Raw genomic sequence first — 17,881 nt, 5'->3', positions numbered from 1 at the left:
TTCATGCATGGTGAAGAACTGATTACTCAGTAAAAATGGTGAATAAAAATTCCAGCAGACATGCAATAACCTTGAATGGATGCTCTGAGATAAATAGCAGACATTTAATTAACTCGTCTTTCCCATCAAAAGCTATTATAAACATCGTGATTAATGAGAAAGATCTGTAAGTTGGGGCTCTATTTGTCACTCTAAAAACAAAAGTTCCAAGTTTCCAAGTGAGGGGCTTTACAGATTTTGTATTACCTTGTACTTTTAGTTCCTTTGCCTGGCACTTAGCAGGCAGTCCCAAGTATAGCGAAATGTTTTCTTTAAACGCTGCACCGCAGGTTTCCTTTCTTGAAGACTTCCTCTAAGATCTATTAATGTTCTCCTTGACCATTATTTCCTAAAAGGATATTGCTTTTGACTCTTTCACTAAAGCTCCCTAGGGTTCCACATGACAGTGTGGTCTCCCTTACTGCAATGAGCTTTAGTTGGAACTTGTTTAACTAAGGTTGTGTTTCTGCCTGGAGGGTATCAACACAGTTATGGCACCTTCTACCTTAACTGACAAGATCGTCTAGGCTAGAAAGAAAATTAATGAGAAATTGCAGTTATTTTAAAAAAATTTTTTACTGTTTATTTATTTTCGACAAAGAGAAAAAAACAGAGCATGAGTGGGAAAGGGACAGAGAGAGAGGGAGACACAGAATGTGAAGCAGGCTCCAGCCTCTGAACTGTCAGCACAGAGCCCTATGTGGGGCTCAAAGTCATGAGCTGTGAGATTATGACCTGAGCCAAAGTCGGACACTGAAACAACTGAGCCATCCAGGTGCCCCAAGAAATTACATTTGTTATTTTATTTTACAAATAAATAAAAGCAAATCAGACAATATACTGTAGTGTACAGAAAAGACTTTTAATATATTCAAATGATAATTTACTCATATATATATATATATACACACACATATATATACATATATATATATATACATATATATATATATACACACACACATATACTTATTACTACAATGAGAAAAGGTTTATAGAAAGGGTTTTTTGTTTGATTTTTCTTTTAAGGGATAAATGTGCTTAGGTTTCTTTTAGATAAAGTATGCTTTGATGACAGTGGAAAATATTCGACATCTAGTCAATAACCCAACCAAAGAAATATGGTCATGCTACCTCCAAAGGCAAAGACACCTGGCAAATCTTAATTATGCCACAAAAATCCAGGGAGTTATGTAAAAGAATTAAGGCATTTGGGGATTTCTCAAGTTCCAGATAACCACACAGAAAATGCAAGTCATGAGCTAAAGGATAATAATGCTAGCAAACAATTGTGTTTCTATGTACCAGCTACTACACACACCTTATATATGACAGTACCACATTTCCACTGCACTAGCCAATAAATGAGTTCAATTCAGTCACTGTAAATCATTAGATTGTGACTGTTCCTTGTTTCATGGCTTCAGGCAAATAACCAGAGATACAGCAACAGAAATGTGAGTTCCCAGTTTTGGCAACTACTCAAAACAGTTTTTAGGACATTAGATGCTAACAGATCTATAAGGCTAATTTTAAGTGTGCATTGGAAATACATCCTGAAGAAGACTCACCCTCTGCAATATCATCACAAGTAACAGTTTTATAAATTCATAGACATTAAATTAATATGGACCAGTCTAAAAAAAAAAAAAAAACCTCATTAAGAGGCATCCAGTCTCTTATAGGCTTCTTCAATGAAAGTTAACATATTTTTCATCTGGGATGAATTATGGAGAACATCCAAGTCCTTCAGAAGAGCATTATGGTTTGGAATTAACGTCAGAATTTCTTTCTGTGGGTATAACAGAATTAGTTTAAAATTAAAAAAAAAATTGAGATATAATTGACATAGAACATTAATTTCAGGTATACAACACAATGATGTAGTATTTGTATATTCTGCAAAACGATCACCACAATGAGTCTAGTTAACAATTATCACCATACATAGCTACAAATTCTTCCTGTGATGTGAACTTCTAAGATTTACTCTCTTAGCAACTTTCAAATATACAGTACAGTATTATTGACTAGTTACTGTGTTCTACATTATATCCTCACATTGATTTCATAACTGGAAGTTTATACTTTTTGACCATATTCACCCATATAATTAGTTTTTAACCTTTTATTGTAAGAAATGTCAAATGTATGTTAGAGAAAATGGTACAAAGCCTCATATATCCATCATCCAAACTTCAGTACCCATCAACTTATTTCTGCTCTTCCAAATTTGTATTATTCTGTTTTCCCTCTGCCCATTTCCTCTCCTTTCACCCTAAATGGATTATACATAAGCCTATTTAAAATTGTTATTTTTTGAAGTTTATTTATTTTGAGAGAGAGAGAGGGAATGAGCATGAGTGGGGAGGGGCAGAGAAAGAGGGAGAGAAAGAGTCCCAAGCAGGCTCCGCCCTGACAGGGGGCTTGATCTCACAAATCATGAGATCATGACCCGAGCTGAAATCAAGAATTGGATACTTAACCGACTGAGTCACCCAGGTGCCCTATTATAAACATTTACACTATAATACCTACTGGGAACCTGTGAAGGCAGATACCAGCGTATAGTTGGCTACAAATAACACAGCACTATTTTATGAAGAGTTATAGGCCATTTTTAGAAGCATAAACTCAACTATTGGAATTTACTTCCAGAAATCTATCCTACACTTATGACCACACAAATATGTAAAGATGTATGTATAAGGGTGTACTGAGCAAATAATTGCAAATAGTCTTCATTTTAGTAATTCACAAATTATGGAATGGTATATTCATATAATGGGATGTTATAAAGCTATTGACAAGAATGAGACAGATCTACAAGACGCTCACAAAGAAAGATGTTCAAACCATTTTGTCAAATGATAAAAATAATGTTTACTAAAAGCTTATGTATTTCATTTGTTAAAAAAAAGAAAAGGATATTATGGTTGTTTTTTTTTTTTTTTTTTTTTTTTTTTTTTTTTTTTCAACGTTTTTTATTTTATTTTTGGGACAGAGAGAGACAGAGCATGAACGGGGGAGGGGCAGAGAGAGAGGGAGACACAGAATCAGAAACAGGCTCCAGGCTCCGAGCCATCAGCCCAGAGCCTGACGCGGGGCTCGAACTCACGGACCGCGAGATCGTGACCTGGCTGAAGTCGGACACTTAACCGACTGCGCCACCCAGGCGCCCCGGATATTATGGTTTTATATATGCAATTCATAACTGGTGACATAGTTGATATGGTAAATTGGCATTTACCTGAAGTGTGGGAGCTTTGAGACTCTTCTGAGAAAGTTCTGGAAGACAGAGTACCCCACTATCTATCTGAAACATCTAAAGTTGAAAAAGAAAGCTACAGATTATTTCAAAAGGCTGATTTCTCTCTTCTTACATTCAAAAGTTGTCTTGGTGGAAAGTAAGCATTAAAACTTTTATCCACACTCTAGCAATACATTATTAAGCAATTACCTGTTTTACTTTCTCTTCCTCTTCTTCCACCTCACTTGTCAGAACTTGAATTTTGTTCTTTAGGCTGTGAATACTCCCAGTCATTGACTCTATGGTCTCTAGTATTTTATCTATTTCCTCCTGAGTCCGAAATAAAAAGTTAATATTTTAAACTGAATATATTATTAATTGAAACCCAAATAGGTATTGATATACATATACATATTTTAAAAAAATATCTCATACACTGAAACACTTTTGGAAGAAACCGGTATATTTCTTTTTTTTTCTTTCAAAAAGTAGACTTCCTAGAAACTAATTTACCAATATAATAATGCATTGTAAGGAAACTTAATTTCCCTGGAACAAGGAGATATATATACCCCATGTACAAGAGTATTTCCTCAAAAACTAGGCAAAACTGCTACAATCAGAGATCCTGGAAGATCCGTGCAAATGTGGCAGAGCCCCAGGACTGATGGCTTAAAAATCTGTGCTTTGCCTGTTCATCTCTATCCCCACCACACAAACCTGGCAATCACTCATCTTTCTATTCTCCAGTTTTCCCACTTCTGGAGCACTGTCATGTTATATAGTTGCAATAATACAGTATGTGTAGCCTTTTCAGTTTGGTTTCTTTTATAATATGCATTTAAGGTTCCTCCATGTCTCATTAGGGCTTAATAGCTCATTTCTTTTTAGTGGTGAATAACATTGTCTGATGTGCCACAGTTTATCCATTTGCCTACTGAAGGACATCTTGGACTTTTCCAACTTTTGGCAATTATGAATAAAAGCTACCACAAACACCCATATGCAATATACCAAGGAGCGTGACTGCTGGATTGTGTGGTAAGAGTAGGTTTCATTTTGTTTAAGACGCTGCCAAACCGTATTCCCAAGTGCTGTACCATTTAGCATTCCCACCAGCTAGAGTTCTGTTGCTCCACATCCTTGTCTGCATTTATTGTTTTCCATGTTCTAGATTCTGGTCATTATAATAAGTGCATATGAAGGAAGTCTCTTTTCATCTCTTGTTTTCCACTCCAATTTTTTTGGTTACTTCCAGTTTACTTGTACTAGAAACTAGAGAGTTTGCTTTCTAGCATTTGCTGGTCAAGTTTCACCTGTTCCTCAGCCCTGAATTTCCTGTGACTTGGCTTTTGGATTTTGAAGAGTGCTGTCCAATACCACTACATGTAAGGTGCATGTATTCCCTTCCTGCCATAACAAACACAAACTTGGTGGCTTAAAACAGAAATTTATTCTCTCACAGTTCTTGAAGGCAGATGTCCAAAGCAAGGTGTTGGCAGGGCAGATTCCAGATCCCTCTGGAATATCTAAGGGAGAATCCTCTCTTGGTTCTTCTGGCTTCTATGGCTACAGCACTCCAATTTCTGCATTTTTTTTTTTTTTTCCCACACAGACATTTCCTCCACGTCTCCGCATAAGGCCACTTTTGTCTCTTTACTAGACAACTGTCTTTGGATTGAGGGCCCACCCAAGATAATCCAGGATGATCTCGAGATCCTTAATTATATCTGGGAAGACTCTTTCCAAATAAGGTCACATTCGCAGGTTCCAGGGTTAGGACTTGGGCATCTCATTTTGGGGGCCACCATATGACCCAACCCAGAGGAAATGAATAACAGCACTGAATACAGAAAACAGTATTAATAGGACTACAAATTTCCATTGTAATTAAAAAATTATTTTGTTGCATTGCTTTGGTTATCTTCTTTGGGTATTCCTACCCTACCTATGCCATATCTTCTTTGCTGAGCTCATACATTTGTCACTTTTTCTCAATACCTTTAAAAATTTCCATGTTTCTTTTTGATTCTTAAAATTTTATCTTTATTTTGTTTATTGTAAGCATTATCTGTTGTGTTTAATTCTCCTTCTAATTTAGTCTGTACACCTGAAAGGTTTCTTTCTTTTACTTACTTTTAATTCTTCCCTGAATTCTGTAGCTGCAGTTTTTGGTATCTCTAATCCTGATTAATCATTTTTTCCATACCCTCTATAGTTTTTCTGAATTTCTTTGTTTGCTTGACAATTAGGTTAGTGTTCATCTGTTTTGTGAACACATGTTTTTGGTATGCTTTTGTTATCTGTGGATTATTTTTTGTCCTTATTTGTATATTTTCTTATGTTAACTTTGGTTGTGAAATTCTATGGTTCTGTTCTTAGGCAGAGATCCACAGAGATTAAAACACTAAGGCCCAGCAGATCTTTTACCACCTTCTCAGAGTCACTCCAAGACTTTGCTGACTGCCTTTTCCCTAGTATCATCACGGAGTGAGAGAGCTCAATGAACACACTGTTGTTGCATGAATACAACTTGTTACTCATTAGCTGATACAGGTTTTGGAAAGTCACCATCAAGAATAACTCTAGGCTACAGTGGGGAAAAGCAGCGGTTCTAAGACACACAGCGGAAAACTGATGGATACAGACAAAACCTACAAACTCCTAGTTCAAAGGCTCTATTATATCAATGAAGAACTCTTATACCAAAATGCCAACAGTGCTTCCATTGAGTAACTGAATATTAAGCAAGCAAAACCAAGACTGTTGTAATGTTGTGATATAAAAAATATGTATTTGGTCTTCATCCCTGGTTTCTGGCACAGAGCCTCTAAAATCCTTGTAATCTGCTGAGTGATTGGGGTGACAGTAGCATCTTTTCTATTCATAATAAGCCCCTTTCAACCTTACCTGAGTTTATGCTAATAATGAATGATTTAGAGAGGACAGAGTCTGGTTGCCAGAGCAACCCATCATGTCAGTACAGGGTTGGAACTTTTAGCCCCACTCCTCGATCTCCTGAGAAGGGGAAAGGGGCTGGAGATTCAGTTATGCTCACGTGATGAAGCTTCCATAAAAACTGTAAACACTGGGTTCAGAGAGCTTCTAGGTTAGCAAACACGTTGGGGTGCTGGGAGGGCAACACCCTTCCCCTATACCCTGCCCTACGTATCTCTTCCATTTAGCTGTTCTTGAATGTATCCTTTATGATGAACGGGTAATAGTAAGTAAAGTGACTTCCTGAATTCTGTAAGCTGTTCTAGCAAATTACTGAAAGTGAGGAGAGGGTCATGGCAATACCTGATTTGTACTTGGTTGGTCAGCAGTACAGGAGTGGATGGCAACTGTCATCTGAAGTGGGGGGCAGTCTTGTGATACTGAGCCCTTAACCTGTGGGGTCTGTACTAATTTCAGATAGTGTCAGAATTGAATGAAATTGTAGGACACCCAGTTGGTGTCTGCAGAGAACTGGAAAAGTGCTTCGTGGAAAACCCACGCATTTGGTGTCAGGGGTGCTGAGTACAGAGAAAACAGTTTTTTCCATTTAACTCTATTTACCCTTTTGGCATATGGAGGTCCAGTTTTTGCTGTAAAACAGAAATGCTTCTAAGTATTATAAAAATCACAGTATCATTTACTATGTTTGATCACTTTCAAGTGGTTTATGCAAATATTAAATGTTAAGATAACATTTGCCATCATTTACTTTAAAATCACCTTAAAAAAAAAAAAGTCAAACTCACAAAAAAGAGTAACAAAGTGGTTACCAGGGCCTGGGGGGATGGAGGAAATGGGGAGAGGTTAGTAAAGGGTACAAATTTTCAGCTATAAGATGAATGAGGTGTGACGACCTAGTGTGAAGCAAGGTGATTATAACTGACAACACCATACTGTACACTTAAAATTTGCTGAGAGAACTTAAATGTTCTTACCACACACAAAATAAAAAAATCATGTGAGGTGATGATGTGTGAATTTACCAGATGAGGGAATGAATGCTTTCACAAAGTGTACATATATCAAGTCACTACAATGTACGCTTCAAATATCTTAAGATTATAGGCCAAGAAAGCTGAAATTAAAAAAATAACCTGTATAAATGTCATCCAGGTGCTCATTACATGGTGGAACTATATCAGTAGTGAAAATATACTCTTAAAAAGTAGTAACAGTGGGATAAAAACTTGGTTATCATCTCACACCACGAAGGAAGTGGAGTTTCTATTTAAAACGTATATAATTCATTAATTTATAATATATGTAAATTATATACATTTCATTAATTTATAATATATGTAAATTTGTTGCTCAGAATCAAATCCATCCAATGTTGATTGTATGGAAAAACCAGAATAAAATGTGAATTCTGAATTATTAGAAATCCTTGGACATGCACATTCCTTGCATAAACTACCACCCAAACTGTATTTTCTGAATTGCTAACAAAGACCTATGCGCCATTACCCACGAACTGCTCTGAAGTGGCTAAGGGATATAACGTCTAACTATTTAATAAGCCCCCTAAGTTTGCTTTTCTTAAATGTTCAAATATCGACTAATTAAAAGTCTGAAGTTAATCATGATACCCAATGTTATCTCCCATTACCTTCTACAAGAAAATGATCAAGAATCAGAATTTGAAGTTGGGCTAAGGTCTACATCATAACTTGAAGCAATATGTGTAAGTTTTAGCTAAAAGTATTGGATGTCTCCATTTTTCACATTTGTAAAATGAGATCACATGGCATAGACCTCTTTAAGTCATTTTTAGAATTAAGGGATATAACTATAAGTGCCTAGAGTAGTGCCTAGAACATAGAGAGCCCTCATTACATGTTAGCTATAATGATAATAAACAACAATAATAATGATGACCATGCTCTTCTTGTCAATAAGTACCATATACAGAATGGAAAAACTAATATGTTTTGAAATTCTATAGCATTTAGTGATGACCTCCTGTAATTTGATAATCCAAAATAGTAGTTCAGTTAAAGTCAGATAAAAAAACAGAATTGCTAATCATTAATATATTAGAAGTACTTTTAACTGTAGAGGCCCAAAGTTTAGGCAAAGTTTCTGCTTTGACTAATAATAATAAAAATAATAATAATAATTTAATGAATTACTTGTTCTAATATCTGTATTCATTACTCAGAGAATATCATGATAATTAAAAAAATTTCTTGTTTTTTTCCCCTTTCTCCTAACTCTCTAATTACGGACTCCCTGTTCAAATATCATACCTGCAATAATGCCAGACCTTCTTCATTAGCTCTGTGCTCTGCCCTTTCCATTTTCAGTAGACTTGACACATTAGTTAAATCTTTCAGCTTTTTGGGAGGGACTTTAAGATTTTCACACAGTTGTAGCAATCTTAGGGATAAAATAAAAACATAATTATATTTACTTTTTTAGTACCATTATTTTTGGTTTTGTTCTGTTTGAAGTACTGTTGCCATCTCTTCTCTGACCTCATATTCCCAAGGGCTATAATATTCTTTTATTAACAGTGGCTAACATTAGCAGTGAGTCACCCATAAAAAGCCAAGACATCATCTTTAAACCTTTCAATTTATTAAGATTTATCTCAAATCATAGGGCACTTAAGCTGCTTCACAAAAGGAAAAAATTCTATTTTACATATTTAACAATTAATTGTATTATATACATTTATTTATACAATTTAATTTTTATACAATTTCATTTATACTTTAAAGTAAAACTTTCCTTGTATCTTCTGAAAGTGTTTCCTGGACTATTATAGCACATAATTCTATCGGTTATTGTGATTGTTGGATAAAAGATGGAACACTACTCTGTAAGTCATAATTATGACCCTGGATGCTATATTTCAGTTGTCTCAGACAATGTAACCAATGAAAAAGAACTTCTATATCAGTTACTCTAACAACGGCTTTGAAGATAAGTGAGTGCCATAGAGTTTAAGGCAAATAAAACATTAAGATTAAAGTGCTTTGTTCAGAGGCGCCTGGGTGGTTCAACTGGTTAAGTGTCTGACTTTGGCTCAGGTCATGATCTTGTGTTTCATGAGTTCGAGCCCAGTGTTACACTCTGTGCTGACAGCTCAGAGCCTGGAGCCTGCTCTGGATTCTGTGTCTACTTCTCTCTGACCCTCTCCCGCTATGTCTCTCTTTCTCTCAAAAATAAATAAACATTCAAAAAATAGAGTGCTTTGTCAAAAGTACTATCATCATAAATACTATTCAATATTAAAGTTAAGAAATCCTTTCTAAATATATAAAGGAAAAAAATTAAAGAACAAATTAAAAACAAAAAGATAAAAAAACAAATTAAAAACAGAAAAAAATTAACAAAACAAGGCTAAGAAAGCCTCCTTCAAACCAGGTTGATTAGATCACCAATAGAAACTAACCTATTACTACCCTCACTTGTAGCAGGGAGCAATACAGCTTTCCTAGATTTGATTCTTGAATTCGAGGAAGAAATCAAGGAGGAAAATCTAAATTTGGTTGCTTTTACCTAGCAGCAGCATTATGGCATTCTCCAAAACCCTACAACTTAAGATTTGTAGGGTTTTAACAAGAGTGGAAACCAAAACTCATCTTCCAAAAAATACCAGATAAGAACGGTAAACTGTTAACTTCGAATTGCTCAACATGAAGGGAGTTAAAATTGACAAAATATTTTTTCAAATCCCAATACAAAACAATGAACTGTAGAAGTAGGCATTTTGTGATTTTCAGACTCTTCTTAATAAATTCTCTTAACTTCAGAATTGCATGCAGCAGCAGTTTAGAATATACATTTCCAAATTGTTCATCTTCTTAAAACAATAGAAGCAAAAACAACAACAACAACAAAAACCCAGTATGAAAGAAAAACTTTATATCCCACAAATGTCTGTTCTGGTAACATAGGAACAGATCAGATTTTTACTAATTATGTTCTAACAATTTTCTATTGCATAACTATATTACCTTTTCTTTAGATAGTTAAGATGATACTGAACTTGTTCATGTTCTCTAATATTGTTACTCAAAATTGTTCTGGAAAAGAAAAAAGATATTGAATAAGTAGTAGTTTGAAATACAACTAATACAATGTTTACTTTTTTCTCTCTGATTTCTTTCATGTGTCTCTTACTAGCCAGGAAGAATCAATCACTTTTTATTTTATGTTAAATACATTTTAAGCAGAGATAGAATCAAAATTCTTTTTATTACATTTTATTATTGTAATTAATTTAGATGAGTTCAGTTTCTTGATGGCAGAATCCATCTTTATATCCCCTTTAGCATGATGGTAGCTTACATATAGTGCCAATTCAACTCAACTTCTTCCTAAATATCCCTAGTGAGGGAACAACTTTAAAGTTTACAAATAGCAAGTTATGCCACATAGGCTTTGTTTTTCTTTCTTTGATGGAATGATAAGCTTCTGAAATTAATAAAGACTTCTTGCTTAAGGCTAATAGCATCACAAGACATTACGTGTATCTTCTTCTGAAAGAGAAAAATACCCTACCACCATAAAACAAATAATGACAGTTAAAAGGATACCGTTTGTAGGAAACATTTGAGTACAAATCAGGAGTGAAAAAATTTCATACTTACATTATTACTGATTCCATCATAGCTTGTAAATGCTCTCTGCTCCTCTTTGAAAGAGGCTGCCAGGTTTTTCTCTTGTTGAATGCTACCTTTACCCGTTTTAGATTAGTATGCTCTGTTTGTCCTGTTACTGGTGAGAAAAGAGACTCTGGTCAATCTCAAAGTTTTATGTTTTTACTTAGGAAGAGTTTCAAGTATAAATTTACTTTAAAAAGCTAATAGAATTACAAGAACCAAAATATTATAAAACTGCAGGAATCGTTTAACTTCTTTTTTATTGCACAGCCATAATATGTCAAGTGTCAAATATGAATATGCTGTCTATTATTATGTTAGCTAAAATATTAGTAGCTGACATTGCAGATGCAAACCCAAGACAATTCTAAATGAAGAACCAGGCTACACTTATTAGGATTCAATATAAAAGTCTGGTTCCCAGAAATGATATAAATTAAAGAGCTTCATTGAGAAGACTAGAAAGCTATTTCTACCAAATGTTGAATGGCAACTGGAACAAAATATTCAGGGTCTCCTAGGTTGTTGATGTTGTTCTACTTATAAGGGATAAACAAAGGAGATATGCTACTGGCTCCTCTGAAGATTAGTTCTGGAGAGAAGGGAGATAAAATAATTATAATTAGAAGTATGCAAAACATTACAAAAGAAAAAGTTCTATGTACTATGTGCACTACAGTAATATAAAACCAGAGGACCTAGCTTGGTCTTGGTGAGAAGACGGAGGGAATTCCTCAAAGAAGTGATGCTTAAGTAAAGATGACTGCTCCAAACTAATTTACTCCAAACAAAATTGGACAGTAGCTCCAAACTAATCTATACAGTGGTGGTAGGACAGAAGCATATCTGTTTTAAAGAGAAATCAGTAGAGAAATCATGTGTCTCCATGTCACAAATCAGTAATAATTCAGACTATGGGACACCGGTTTTTTCTAGTTCCTATCAATTTAGAATCCTACACAATATTTTGCTAGAGGTGGTAAGTAAAATTTCAGTTGAAGAAAATAACTGACTAACAAGTACTACTTATTCTTGCAAAAATGAGAATGCAGCTGTTTATCACTATCTTTTCCAGAACTCATAAACAAGATGCTGAGAATTTTTTCATGAATACAGATAGTATTGAGACCGACAGACAAGTTAAATAAGCTAGAGAAAATAAATACCTTCAGAAGGCAGATGCTTTGGATTTTTATTTTTTGCTGTGTTTCTAACCTAAAGGAAAAAACACATGCACACATAATTAAGCATCAGGTAAAAAGATAGCGTTTTTGATATATATTTGTCATGTACGTCGAAGAGTATCCATATATCTTCCGACAAGATGGAAAAAAGTAGATTGCCACTTCTGCAGAACAAGAGTGTGTATTTATCACAGGCAGCAGATATACTAAAGCAATTCCTGGACAATGGTGATAATGTACAGCAGAATTCCATACAATGTCAAAGAATGTTTTAAAGAAATTGTTAGTCATTTTGCCTGTGAAATAGTGTTATATACTTCACCTACAAAAAAACATAGGGAAAAATACATTTTTAAAATTATTTTATAATAAAAATTTTGGAAGAGAGGGGCACAATGATGGTAGACAGAAGCTAATTTCTCCCAAAGTAATTTTTCTCTATGATTATAAATATATCTTCTCCTAACTCACAGATTTTCCTTTTAACATAGAATCTCTATACACTTTATTCCTAGTCTTCACATTTAAACCTTAGCAATGCCCCATTACCCCTTCCTGCAAATAATTCTCTGATCAATATCTTTGGAAATTGAAATACATAATTTTCATCTGAGAACTTTTACAAATCATATTGCAACAGCTCCCACATAATATGAATTACTACAATTTGTAGTAAAACTGCCCTTTAGTCTTCACATATTCCTTCACATAGAACAGATGATACTTTCAATCACAAAGTTCTAAATGATAAACTCAGTATTTTCATTACCTTTCTCTCTGGTAACTCCACTTCTTCATCATCAGTTTTTCGTTTTGGGTTTTTTTTTAACTGTTGAGATCTTTTCTTGGAAGCCCCTGCTTTGTTAGACATCTTGATTAAACAGAACAATCATAACAAAAAGTCTGGAAAGATAAAAGGACACAGAAAAGCTTAAGCCTACATAACAAATTTTGTTAAAAAGAGCTACCTATACATGTTCCAAATTTGCTTTAAAAAAATCGTAATGGGGGCGCCTGGGTGGCGCAGTCGGTTAAGCGTCCGACTTCAGCCAGGTCACGATCTCGCGGTCCGTGAGTTCGAGCCCCGCGTCAGGCTCTGGGCTGATGGCTCGGAGCCTGGAGCCTGTTTCCGATTCTGTGTCTCCCTCTCTCTCTGCCCCTCCCCCCGTTCATGCTATGTCTCTCTCTGTCCCAAAAATAAATAAAAAACGTTGAAAAAAAAAATTAAAAAAAAAAAAAATCGTAATGAAAGTTTTGGGACAGTATTGTTTTTAGAACATTTAAACATATTTCAAAACAAACATCAGTTATTATTAAAGTAAGTGTGTCTAATTCAATTTCATTCTTACAAATATCTTCCATTTTTATGGCTTTACAAAATTATGTGAAAATGCTTTTGCATTTCTTACTTTATACTTCCTCAATACAGTAACATTATCTCCATGTTTAGATCCAAGAAAATGGAAATATAAGGTATTAAATTGTCTTACTCTAGTCACAGATATTCTCCATTCTCCTTATGAAAGGAGATAATCTTTAGGATCATATTATGAATCTATGTTGTGGAAATTCAGGTGGAAAATTCACTCATAAGGATTTAAGCTCTAACTCTGCCTGGGCTATTTGCCTTTTAAAAAAGCACAGAAGTATACTGATTACCCTGTCCTCCCACAAATTACAAACAGGCACAGAAGTGGATGAAGATGTCAATGACAACATTTAGAATGACTCCTTTTCCCTATCTACTAACTAGTAAGTCACCAAACTTTTCACTGTTAAAAGGAACAGAGGAATAGGATGTTTATTCTTGCATTAGACCATAAGGAGTAGGTAGCATAGAAGTTAGGTACAGTATACATGGAGGGGTGTGTGAATGTGTTTGCAGACATACCTGGGAGATATTGCAGGTTCTGTTCTAGACCACTGCAATAAAATGAATATTGCAATAAAGTGAGTCAAATGAAATTTTTGGTTTCATTTGGATGTAAAAGTTATGTTTACATTATACTGTAGTCTAGTAAGTGTGCAATAACATTATGTCTAAAAAAACAACCAATGTACATACCTTAATTAAAACATACTTTATGGCTGAAAAATGCTAACCATCATCTGAACATTCAGCAAGTCAATCACTGATCACCAAAACAAATATCATAATAGTGGAAAAGTTTGAAATATTCCAAGCATTCCCAAAATGTAACAGAGACAGGAAGTGAGCAAATGTTGTTGGAAAAATGGAGTCAAAAGACTTGCTGATGCAGGATTGCCAAACCTTCAATCTGTAAAGAACACAGTATCTGTGAAGTATGATAAAATGTGTGATAAAATGAGGTATACATATATGTGTGTGTATACATTACATATATATGTTTTCTAGGCATATACAGTTAGATATGTATCAGTCACCATTTAAAATTTTAGAGTTTAAATATACACGCAGATTGAGAGATAATAAAGGAGGTACTTCGGATAAATCTATTTCTTCAAATTTTAAAAGGTGGAGTTTCAAGCTTTTTTTCAGAAAGATTAACACAAATAGTGAGACATAATTAATTGAACAATCACCAACTACACTTGAGGACTACTTGTAAGATCGTTGGCAAAAAGCCGTGGAAGTTAAAATACACTTTACCCTGCTCTTGAACAATGTGGTGATTTACACCTAGTCTCTCGCGTTATATTCCTGAGATGCCCGGTTTTCTCAACTTGTCATCCATGCCCTTATACTTCCCCTACTTAAAAAAGCCAAACCACGTGAGAGTTTCACTTGTGGACCTCTCCTGGAAGGCTGCCATATATACAGCAGTACAGGTTGTTCACTGAAGAGTATCTGGGCGAGGGAGCAAGAGAGGGCTGGAATTTAGTACTCACTTCATCCGATAGGTCAAAAATGGTGCAAATTCCTTCTCACTCCAATTATTGAGAGATGGAGTCTATGTTCGCTTATCTTAAATCCTGGCATTCTACTGTTTGAACAATAGAATACGGTGGAAATGATTCTGTACCAGTTTCCTGGCCTAAACATGGAAAGAATAGCAGCTTCAACTTCATCATGTTTAGGATATTTGGTCTAGGAACCCAGCTACCATGCTATAAGGAAGGCTAACATGGGGAGGAACTGAAGCCCCAGGCAAAATCCCCAGCTGAACTCCCAACAAGCAGCCAGCACCAACTTGCCAGCCTGGCATGTACCTGAGCCAATCAATATGCCGCAGCTGATCCTGTATGGAAAAGATATGAGTCAGTCCTACCAAGTTGTTTCTGATCCCAAATTCTGGAACAAAATAAATTATTTTCTCAAGTTAAAAAAAAAAAAAAAAAATCCTTCCCCAATACCTAGCATACCACACCCAAACTCTTTACCATGCCATTTACAGTCCTGAACAATCTAGCCCTGCCTAGCTCCATATTTTTCTCCCACTACTCCTTGTAAGACTCTCTCTCTCTCTCTAGTACATTTGAGGATTTCCTGAACACACTTTGAGTATGCATGCACTATGCCCTCTACCTGAGCTGCTCGCTTGCCTCCGTCCACCCTCCCAGAGCATGAACCACCTGTTCTCCATGCCTCCTAACCACACCACTCCACTCTAAAAGTCTGTGGGCTCTTATGGTCTCTAACTTTCAGCTGGCACTTATGTATAGTTTGGTTCTGTTTATCAATTTTTCTTGATATTCTTTATTCAAGAACATACAATTTACTGCTACTCCAAATTTAACTCACAAACTGTGACAGTCCTTTTAAATATAGAAACTGACAGTATCCCTTTAGAAACTTTTATTGCAATTTGGCAACAATTTTATGTATGCTGAACTTGATTATAAAATAATTGGCTGTTTTTTCTTTTTAAATGTCATTTTCCCAGTAATTTATTAAAAACAAACAAACAAACAAACAAACACCACTTTCTTAGAGACGTTTTAGGTTCACAGCAAAATTAAGCAGCAAGTATGTAGAGTACCCATATACCCTCTGTAACCACTCACTACCCCCAGCCTCTTCCACTACCAACATCCCACACCCGAGTGGTACATTTGCTACAATTCATGAACTTCCACTGATGTATCACCCAAAGTTTACTAGCATTCATTCTTGGTGTTATATACTCTACGGGTTTGACTAGTAATTAATTTTGGGTTGTACTGTACAAAAGAATCAGTTGTGACAGATTAAAAGTAAATAAATAAATAAATAAAAGTTGGTCTTTGACTACTGGCAAGAGGAGATGCACCATTTTCATCGATACCTATTTGAGGCACTAAACCATAGCGCAAAAAGTTTCTCAACCTCCGCACTATCAACATTTTGGATGGGGTAACTCTTTGTTGTGGGGGATGCATTGTAAGATGTTTAGCAGCAGTTATGGTCTCTAGTTGCAAGCACCCTTTCTTTGCAGCCCCTCAAGTTGTGACAACTAAAACTGTCCCCTGGTGGGAATGGACATCAGCTTGAGAACCACTGCCAAGAGCAAGTCAGGGATAAGGATAAATGGCCTAGTTCCCAATCTTGACTCTGCCATTTAACTAGCTGTACAATTTTAGGCAAGTAAAGTTGTTCAATTTCCCCACTGGTAAAATGGGTTAAGGTTAAAAAGCACCAACATTAAAGGTTTTTGTGAAGCTAAAATTTTGTACAGAATACGTAAAATGCGTAGAACATAGTAAGAATTCAATAAAGAACTGTCATAATTTTCTATCACTTTTGGGCTAATTGTAAAGGAACTAGAATAGAAATTTTAATATAAATGTAAAAGGAATATAAATTTTGCCGTTTTAGATCCACAGGAAACCACAGCCTAGCGGTAGTGGGTAGGGACAGATATGAAAACAATTGCTATATAAAATTACATACCATGTGAAAAAGCTAGAAAAGACAAATAAGTGAATGACTCGAATTGATGTGTGTGGGGGTGGGGGAAGAATGCTACATGCTATGCAGAAAAAAAAAAAAAGTAACATGTGAATTACATTTTGAAATATTTAGCCAGAAGGACCAGGAATGAAGTATTTGAGAGAAAACAGCAAAAGCCTGATGGCAGAACAGTTTAAAAGAAACTGGTCTGTTCAGGGACAGGGAAAAATGCAGCGATATTTTAATGTGTATGGGAGTAATGGACAGAAATAAGACTGGAACGGTGGTTTGCGGCCAGACACTATACTGCAGTAAAGAATTTACCCTTACTCTGTAGGAAACAGGGAGGCCTCCTACGCTGTCCTGTTTTCCTTATCGGTTTGCTGAAATTCGTGGAAACCAACTCTCTCAGTCTAGGGCTCTATATAGGCACAAAGGGCGAGCGCCAAGTCTCGCACAACACAAAAATACTCTATGTTTACCTCCTGACAAATGCCTCGGGATAGCAACGCTGCCGACCGAAGTTACCTTAGTGCCCAAAGATACTAATCTCTACAGCTGCACTTCGCCCCAAGATGCGCCGCAGGATATTGTGGAAAACGAACGAGGAGGAAGATGAACTGGGGAAAGGAGGAACTGAGGAGCCAGGCGTGGCTTCACTCCGGCCTCGCCAGTCAAACAGTTCAATCCTTGGCCCCAAAAGTGATTTCCCTCTCACTGGAAAATCATCTCACGCTCCCGAAATACAAGCCGCGGAGACTGCCATAATCGCACTGGCCACAAAACTCATTCCGCAAGCTGGACGCACCCGCCGATAAAAAGCGTTCATTACTCACCAAAGGTGCCTATTGAATGCTTCAGGAGGCCAAGCTCTGAGCAATTGGCGCCAAAACCGTTGAGAATCAACAAGGCCCGGAAGTGGGCGGGTAGAAACCGGAAACCCGGG

At 35.9% G+C, this 17,881-nt stretch overlaps 1 protein-coding gene across 7 annotated transcripts; it reads right to left on the bottom strand.

The window, feature by feature from the left end:
• Window positions 1-989: 989 nt before the first annotated feature.
• On the bottom strand, window positions 990-17,860 carry CENPQ (centromere protein Q). 7 transcript variants are annotated; one of them, XM_042939010.1, is made up of 12 exons: window positions 17,772-17,854; window positions 14,955-15,100; window positions 14,149-14,362; window positions 13,975-14,006; window positions 12,853-12,986; window positions 12,066-12,114; window positions 10,888-11,014; window positions 10,252-10,320; window positions 8,536-8,665; window positions 3,500-3,619; window positions 3,290-3,364; window positions 990-1,831 (listed from the first exon to the last, which is right to left on the bottom strand). In XM_042939010.1, the coding sequence occupies exons 5-12, from the start codon at window positions 12,952-12,954 to the stop codon at window positions 1,700-1,702; spliced, it is 804 nt and encodes a 267-aa protein (XP_042794944.1). In that variant the 5' UTR covers window positions 12,955-12,986; window positions 13,975-14,006; window positions 14,149-14,362; window positions 14,955-15,100; window positions 17,772-17,854; the 3' UTR covers window positions 990-1,699. The 7 variants fall into 7 exon arrangements, with proteins under 7 accessions (XP_042794944.1, XP_042794942.1, XP_042794947.1 ...); XM_042939008.1 differs by lacking the exon at window positions 13,975-14,006; XM_042939013.1 differs by lacking the exon at window positions 14,149-14,362.
• Between the last annotated feature and the right edge of the window lie 21 nt (window positions 17,861-17,881).

Source organism: Panthera leo, chromosome B2, assembly GCF_018350215.1.
Source record: "Panthera leo isolate Ple1 chromosome B2, P.leo_Ple1_pat1.1, whole genome shotgun sequence".
NCBI classification, from domain to species: domain Eukaryota; kingdom Metazoa; phylum Chordata; class Mammalia; order Carnivora; family Felidae; genus Panthera; species Panthera leo.
Note: the sequence above shows the minus strand (reverse complement) of the source record. Positions and strands in the feature narration are given on the sequence as shown.

Bases quoted from the DNA above. Each gene is read 5' to 3' on its own strand.
- CENPQ (XM_042939012.1), bottom strand. From the start codon at position 12,954: ATGTCTAACAAAGCAGGGGCTTCCAAGAAAAGATCTCAACAGTTAAAA. The intron at 12,115-12,852 runs GTAATGAAAATA...TTTTTCCTTTAG, and splicing joins TGGAGTTACCAGAGAGAAAG to GTTAGAAACACAGCAAAAAA. The intron at 1,832-3,289 runs GTAAATGCCAAT...TTATACCCACAG, and splicing joins TCAAAGCTCCCACACTTCAG to AAAGAAATTCTGACGTTAAT.